We start from the raw sequence: 8,751 nt of genomic DNA on the forward strand, positions 1-8,751 counted from the left end.
TTCATCTGTGCTGGAATGGCTCCAAGCCCTGTAGAATAGAGTGCGACAGTGCTGTTGAGATGACTAGGAGCATGGCCGGATCTGTAGTTTGTGAACTGACCGCACCACATTGGCTTACGGTATACTGAGGTTTCCAAATGTGGGCCCACGCGTTTTACTAGAACATCCAGGAATGGGAGAGACCATCTACATCTAACTCTAGATTGAACTGGATGAACACAGACAGGGAATTCTAGCAATGATGTTCTAGAGGATCATCATTATAGCGGAAGCCTCATCTTCCGCTATAAAGCCCCATTTAACATCACTCGCATGGACCATGCATGTTTCAAATTCGGCCTACAAATCTTGAAATTGTGGATAACCCATCTCCACTACGAAATCAAGAGAGCTGACTACAATAAATTCAGGCTCTTGCAGCAACTACAAGGTAGGATCTCACGTACAATATTTACTAACCTTGTTCATACCATTTGTCGCCAAGCTAACCGTATCTCTGATACTTATCGTTCGCGACAACGGAAATATGTTAATTTGGACAGAGAAGCCCACTCCTCAAGAACGAACACCCGTTCAACTAACGCGGCTTCCTTCGTTCTAAATCTGAGCAGCAAGCAACTGACCACCGAGCAGCTCAACGTTTTGATCGCCGGAATAAAGTTCGCTGTCGCGCCGTCGAAGCCACCGATCACACAGCTTGTTATGGGAGTAGAAGCAAGCATTGCCAACCTCCCTGAAGAAGCTGCTGCTAATGAAATCCGTTTCAAAACAGCCTCCATCCTCCGAAGCACACGGCCCACCAGCTCAAACCTTAATCACCGTCAGCACGCCGATCTTTCCTCTATAAGAAAGGACAACACCATTATCGTGCTTCCCGCTGACAAGGAACGTCGCACTGGCGTATTGGACCGGTCGGCCTACCTAGAGAAAGCCCTGGTACTTCTACAAGACCTCAGTGTATATGAAACCGTGACGGATCCACCCATCAAGGTCTTGCGACGTCTGGAATCATGCGTTAATAAACTTGTCTATGCATGGTTTAAAGGAAAGAAAATTTCTGCTCCGACTCGGCGGCTTCTTCATGCCACAGGCTGCCAACTACCACAGTTTTATGGGTTATTAAAAATTTATAAGCCAGGTGTTCCTCTCCGGCTCATAGTATCCTACTGCAATGCACCTACGTATGAACTATCCAAATATATTGCACGACTCCTCACACCTCTTGTAGGAAATACCACCCACACTGTCACTAACAGCGGCGACTTCATTCACCTTATTAAAGAGCTCTCAATTTCTGACAACGCTGTTATAGCGTCATTTGATGTAGTGTCGATATTTACATCAATCCCTGTCCAACAGGCTGTAAACTGCACCAAGAGGCTCCTGAGGATGACTCAAACCTTCTTAACAGAACATCACTGTCGACTGACGACATCTGTGCTGCCCTTAACCTGTGCTTGTCAGGCAGCGTCTTTACCTTTGAGGATTCCGTATACCAGCAAGTACATGGCACTGCAATGGGTGCCCCGCCCCTGTTAGTTCCGTTATGGCCAACATCGCCATGGAAGAACAGATATGCCTGAACCCACCAGTACCTATTACAACATGATACAGATACATCGATGACATCTTCGCCGTCATCCCACGTGGCTCTGAAACAACCTTGCTAGAATATCTCAATTCCCTGTCTGTGTTCATCCAGTTCACTCTAGAGTTAGAAGTAGACGGATCTCTCTCCGATTCCTGGATGTCCTAGTAAAATGCATGGGCCCATATTTGGAAACCTCAGTATACCATAAGCCAATGTGGTGCGGTCAGTTCACAAATTACAGATCCGGCCATGCTCCTAGTCATCTCAACAGAACTGCCCGCACTCTATTCTCCAGAGTTATTGGAGCCATTCCAGCACAGATGAAGCTAGGTGCAACGAGATTTCTAGAGTGAGGACAGCCTTGATGAATTGTGGCTACCCAACCCACACATTAGGCAAGTGCTTATTACCAACACAGGAGCTCACAGTCCACCAGAAACTGCCATCAACTCAGGACAATGTACCTACTGCCTACATTCCCTACTATCCAAGCATGTCGGGCCGGATCTCAAAAATCCTCAGAGAATACCGCATAAAATGCGTGCAGCTGCCTGGTAGAAACTTACGTTCTCTAGTTTCCAATGTAAAAACCCCAGTCACCCCTCTCTTAGGCAGCAGTGTAATATACCGCATAGCCTGCAAAGACTTTGACAGCTGCTACATAGGAGAGACCTCGAGACGTCTTCAAGACCGCCTTGCAGAACACGACAGAGCGATTCGCCTTGCTGAGACCGACCAGTCCGCAATCGCGGAACACTTCTGGTCCACCCACCACGACCTCAATCCCAAGCGTGACTACGAAGTAATTGACCACTCCCGACACTTTCCCCACCACCTCTGGTTAGAGTCACTCAATACATTGTGTAATTCGAGAGCCATGAACCGCTGCAAAGGCATGAGACTACACCCCATCTTAGAGGCAACCGTTTTAAGTCTAGATGAGCGCTGGATAAAAAACTACGCACGTCCATGCAGCAACAATGAACACCAGTTTAATGATTGATTGGCCTACCTCGTGCCCTCGCACGCCTCACTGCTCGCACAACTGTGTCCGTTAGAATAATTTTATCTCTGAAGTTTCCATTCCTGTTGACAAAGAGGCACGTTCAGCCTCGAAAGCTAAAAGTATCTATTTGTGATTAAAGATATTTTATTTTACTGGTTATACGCCTAATTATTTGTTATTGTACAGGGGTTAAAACAGAATAATTAACAATAACAACTTTTGCATTTGAGAAAATATCAGTTGATTAGGCAAATTTTAAATTTCGAAATCGTAAAATCTACTTAGTCCAATTTTAACAACAAATACGACAGAAAATGTCCAGATGACAAATAGCCTAAACCCAAAGAAATAAGCGAGATAGACTCCAGTACCTTTTAAGCAAAACACCCTATCTATCGATTGTTTAATGTGATTTACTCATTTTGTCTAGCAGCAGGTGAATTATGTAACATTAGGTAAAAATTATGAATTTAATACCAAATAATAATTATTCCGGTAGGCATAAATAATCGCATTTAAACCTTAATAATTTGATAATTTTGTTAAATGCGATTATTTATCTACCATTTATTTAATACATAATTACTATATTGAATTAAATACATAACTGTTATATAATCCACCTACTTCTAGACAAAATACGAGTAAACAGGTTGGATTGTCGGATGCCATATCAACCATTTGTCTTTTCGTATGTGATACTAATGTAATCCGTTTGCGACTTCCAGTCAACTGCAGCTGACAACGTGAAAAGATGGAAGAACAAGGGAAGCACTGATTCTGAAACGATCCGATTGGCTAGGAATACTTACTGTGAGCAGTGATCCCTGAAGGTGTTTACGTCGATATCCTCTTCACTCTGACAATATAACAAAGTATTTCGGGCACCTATCCCTCCTTCAGTAATATTATGGCGGCAGAAAAAGGAGTTCTCGTTCGGATAAAGAATATATCGCTTCTGAGTTCATTTATCACATTTCAAGCAAGCAAGAACAAGAATGCTAGCTGCACAACGAAGTATTTTTTATTGTCATCTAAACTAAGAATTAATTTGGAGTATGGCGATCGATCTGTTCTTCTCCGACAACATTAAAAATAATGAAAAGTTAGATTTTCAATTTTCGGAAAAACATCTGCAATACTTAGAATTTGTGAATGGAAATAAAACTGTTTTCCTTTTTTTTTTTTTTTTATTTAAATTAATCTCAACTTCAACTTTAGAGAAGTTAAATTTTTATTTTAATTGCTTACATTTTTCACAGCAAAATTCATAATATATTCATAATATAAATACAAAATATATTCATAAATTAATTTTAGACGTTTATGCTACGCAGAAAGAGGATAATCATTAACGGTTTCTGGATTCAACTGTATTCTTCTTTCTTATAGAAATCCAACTGCAGAAATATTTCATTTTCTGGATACGCTGCTGTCACTAATGGCAACAGTGAAGAGCAGGAGTCACTGCTGCAAAATTTCTGGGGAGGGGGGTTACCCCACCATTACTTTAACAAAAATGAAAATCGTTATCGTCAGAAATTTCATTGTGATATAAAATTTTGGATTTTGTCGAGCGGAGATTCGACATTTTCACTGCTTGAATTTTTCTTCGAATAAACCTTCCTTCCAATTTTTTTCTTTCTGTTGAACCTTTTTATTACGGTCTTTTGGCGTCGTATGACAATGGGTTGTTTATAAAAACTGTAACCGCACCCGACCCGATGTAGGGCTCCAATGAGTGTAATCGATGATGAAAGGCAGTGGATTAAGAATTTCCCCGAAAATATCCTGGAGGGGGGGTAGGAAAGTCGCAACGTACTGTAATAAAATTAAAGAGCTAAGCCTGTTATGACCAGTAAGAGAATCGCAGAAGGGGCACTAATTTTAGTTTTGCCCAAAAAAGGGTTCGTAAGTATGAAAGGACTCCAAATCTTTGTAGTTCAATTCCTTTCATGAATCATGCTGTTCATTTACTGCTAAGAGGCAACATCCCTTATATCTATTTTGCTGGATATCACATTCTGTAATTCTTTTTAACTACGACTCAAAGGGCACCCGAGCCTTCTCATTATCATTTGGTCTCACATGCTCAACACCACAAGATTTCACAGATCATGAAAAAGAAATACGACAGTATCTCTGAAATATGACCATTTTATGACTCATAGGGCTTACAATACCGAGATCCTGGTCATTCGTACCACGCAGCTTGCCAACTCTCTCGGGATTCCACGGCTTCCCACCTTAGTCGACGACCAACGCCTCCTAGCAACAGTCAAGATGATAAAAGGCATAATCGCAACACCTTCATTCTGGGATACCTGTGGCTGGAGGATTCCCCCTGTTGCCCTTAAGGCCATCCCGAGCTCTACTCGCATTCAGCGCGACTCCATCTCTCGGACAGGTTCCTCCCTCAGCAGATGTTCAAGCAAACCCAGGCACTTGACGTCGACCTGAACAAATTCGCTGTTGACCGGACTTACAGGAAAAAAATTATGTCTAGTAGGACTAATCAGCAATGACATGTGTACCTTGCATCTGTTCCTGTCTGATTGAGCTGGTGCTCTTATCTCGATGTTAAGCCAGGTCAATCAGACCTAACTCTCATAAGGAGTTCTCTCCTTTGTATCAAAATATGTTTTTATTTGTAAAATTACCTGTTTTTGTAAATTAATTGTTCGATTTTCCCGGAAGTTTCGGGAGGCTGTAAAAATGTAAACCCCTGGCTTTTTGGGCGTGAAGGGCATTAAAGATTATCTCTCTCTCTCTCATTTTTTTTCCCGGTAGGTATTCAAATTATTATTTATTATTATTATTATATATACATATATCTTTTTTTTTATATATAAAACAAAATCACTTGTATAAACAACAAATTGTAAGATTCCTCTGGATTTCTGTGTACGGAATCATTATTGTATAAAATTTATGTTAATAAAGAATCTTATTATTATTATAAATACCAGTATTGATACAAAAATGCCGGTTTTTCGGTACTAATTTAAAAAAAAAAAAAGTTTATAATTTAATCACATAAAGGTTATAAAATCCCCTTTATGTGATTATGACGTCCTTATCTCTACTAGCAAATGTTGGATAAATCATCGATAGTACACCATGCAACATTGCAACCTGTCCACAATTCTCGGACAACTTCATGTCTGACCGTATCATAACTCCCAAGTCCCGTACCTCCACTACTGACTTTAGTTCAACTCCACCAAGTGTATAAGTTATTTTGGGGTTGCTGTTCCCCAGGTGTAAGACTTTGCATTTTGCTGAATTAAAGCATAGCTGCCACTTTTTTGACCATTCCTGAAGTCTACCTAGGTCACTCTGAAGAAGCTCTGCTTGGCGGCAATCATTAACTAATCTACTGATCTTTACATCATCTGCAAGTTTAGACATCACACCCTATATCCCTTCATAGATGTCATTTAAGATAATCAAAAACAACAGTGGTCCCAATACCGATCCTTGGGGAACCCCGCTTCTTACATTAACCCAATCTGAGGAATAACCATTTATCACAACCCCCTGCCTGGTGCCCCCAAGCCACCGTGCTATCCATCTAAAGATTTTCCCTATGATTCCAGCCTGCCCCAACTTACAAAGTAACCACTCATGTGGGACTGCATCAAATGCTTTCCTGAAATCCAAATAAACAATGTCGAAATTATTTTCTAAATCCAGCTCACGAGTGACCTGTCAAAATGACTAACCAGATTTGTTAAACATTATTTTTCCTTTACAAAGCCATGCTGTGTATCCTACAGAATTCCATCTAAATGATCCTGAATTCCACCCTTGATCATTGCCTCCATGATTTTCTCTACTACTGAAGTTAGACTGGCCGGTCGGTAATTTCCCATTACACTCCTAGAACCGCCTTATGTTCCAATTTACACCAATCCAACGGAATCTCTCCTGAGTCCAGTGATGCATTCATAACTAGTCTTAATGGTTCAATGCACTCACTTGCCGTCTCCTTTAAGATTACAGGGTATATGCCATCAACCACAGGAGCCTTACTCGCCTGTGGTCGCGAAAGTTTTCTCATTAAATCAACATGTGAAATTTCAACATCATTATAATTACATTTTTTTCAACTTCACACCCATAATTTCTCATTGACGTGAAGGGTTTTCTTCTGTAAATATCGAGTTCATCTGCAACATCAGTTGGAGTATATAATACTGTCCCACGTCCATTACATAAGGGTCCAATCTGATTTGTCCTTCTGTTCTTTGCATTTATATATGCGAAGAATTTCTTAACTGCACTCTTTTCTCTCTTCTTTATTCCTTATCCACCCTCTGCTCTCTCTCCCAGACTCAGTAAAGATACTATAGTGAAAATTATACTTCGCTGAATAAAACGTTTTTCTCCTTCAAAAAGTGATGAACATAATTCAATCATGGAAGACCAACATGGTCTTCCATGGTTGAAGAAATTGCCTCATTCCAATGAGATTTTAAAAAATGAACTTGAGTCGGAAATTAATGAAATACTTTTAACTATTTTTGCTAAAAAAGTTCAAAGACTAGAAAATATGGACTGAGATAGTCTATGATTATCTCAGTACAATAGTACCAGAATAGAATCCGAAAGGCCGTTTTCTTCCGCTAATCAAATACTGTATGTACCAAAATTAGATCCATTTTAAACGATCATACTATTGATTGCTTATGTTTCTTAAAAGCTCACTTTACTCGGACAGGTAGTGTGGATGCTTAAACATAACTAAACTTTGCTGTAACAATATGTATTTTTTTGTTTTTAGAATAACTGTATTTTAATGATTTTTTTCAGAATATTTATTAAAAACTTGAATTCAAATAATTAAAGTACTTGTTTTTTCCTTACTTTATTGCACCTAACTGTCATCAAAATTTATTGAGAAAAACGTTTGTTTTGAAATACGGGTATTGTATTTCTAATGACTCACAGTAACCGATGCCAACCTGATGAAGAGTTTACTGTATTTCCCCTGTTTTATGTTATTTCTTTTCACTATATTTGAAATGAGTCGACATTTTGCTTGTAGGTTTGCATGTGCTGAGTCTCTTTGCCTTTTACCGGATGCAGCTGGTGCTTACTGTCGCAGTGGTGCTTACTGTCGCGAGCCTTAAATTATCTCTCAATTTCATCGTTTTGTTCTTTATTTTCCATATTTTAATTCGCTTTATTTGTTCAGGCTATTTTAATTAAACCGTATTATGCTTAGCAGATAGCGTAGCACCTCAGCAGCATTATCATGTTGCAGTTTGCAGAAACATTTCCCTGGTGGTATAAAAGTGTTAAAATTGAATTGTTGATCTTTAAAACAATTTCGATTTTCATTTTGATTAACGAAAAATCGATTAAGAGACACTTGTTATAGTTGAGCTGTTTTCAAGCGTAACATCGATCTATGGTTCAACCCCACAAAACAAATGAGATTACATGCTGCATTATGACCAAACTGTAATTTATTTAATATCTGTTTTGTGTATATATTTTAATTCTCTAGAGCTCATCCGTCCATCACGCTCCCATGCACTGAGTTGTTCATTAGTACCGTTTCCAAACAAAAAGAGTTAATGCATGGCACGGAAATTATTCTGAGTTAATACGGCATAGAATTATTCCAAGTCACTCCAAATTCAATGAATGTTTTATATGATATCACCCATGAGGAAAGGACATTTCCACACAGTTATAAATACCACGTGTTACGCAGAAAACAGATGTCAGTAAATGCTAAAATTCATCAGTACAGAAAGGGCTCAGTTATCTGGCATTCAAGGGGATTAGGGCGTTATGGTTATCTAAATGTTTAGCTTCCCTGAGGTCCTATTCTACCAGCAACCCACAAAACAAACAAACAAACAAACAAACAAAAAAGACATTAAAAAATAGAATAAATCAATAGTAAAACAAATTTTGGATAACTACCACTGTGTAAACCGTGTAGTAACCAACAAAAATTATGTATAGTATAATCGAAAAAGTACGATTTAATCTTACTTTTTTTAAAAGGAACTGTGATAAAGAGGCTAATGCGGATCAATCAGTGACAAGAGACCACTGATTTATCCTTTTCCGAAGAGTTAATTCATCTTACAGAAAAATTCCAAATGTAATTTCATATAGAGACAACGAAGTATTG

At 39.0% G+C, this 8,751-nt stretch overlaps 1 protein-coding gene across 1 annotated transcript; it reads left to right on the forward strand.

Annotated features, from left to right (window-relative positions):
• The first annotated feature begins 312 nt into the window (after positions 1-312).
• Positions 313-1,539, forward strand: LOC150079451 (uncharacterized). Its single transcript, XM_090383078.1, has one exon. It carries the CDS (start codon positions 313-315, stop codon positions 1,537-1,539), a length of 1,227 nt encoding a protein of 408 aa, XP_090239204.1.
• Positions 1,540-8,751: the final 7,212 nt, after the last annotated feature.

This window comes from Mastigoproctus giganteus, chromosome 10 (assembly GCF_048544385.1).
Source record: "Mastigoproctus giganteus isolate SK-2022 chromosome 10, ASM4854438v1, whole genome shotgun sequence".
Lineage (NCBI taxonomy): Eukaryota > Metazoa > Arthropoda > Arachnida > Uropygi > Thelyphonidae > Mastigoproctus > Mastigoproctus giganteus.

Excerpts from the sequence above, each read along its gene's own strand:
- LOC150079451 (XM_090383078.1), top strand. The coding sequence starts at position 313 with ATGGACCATGCATGTTTCAAATTCGGCCTACAAATCTTGAAATTGTGG.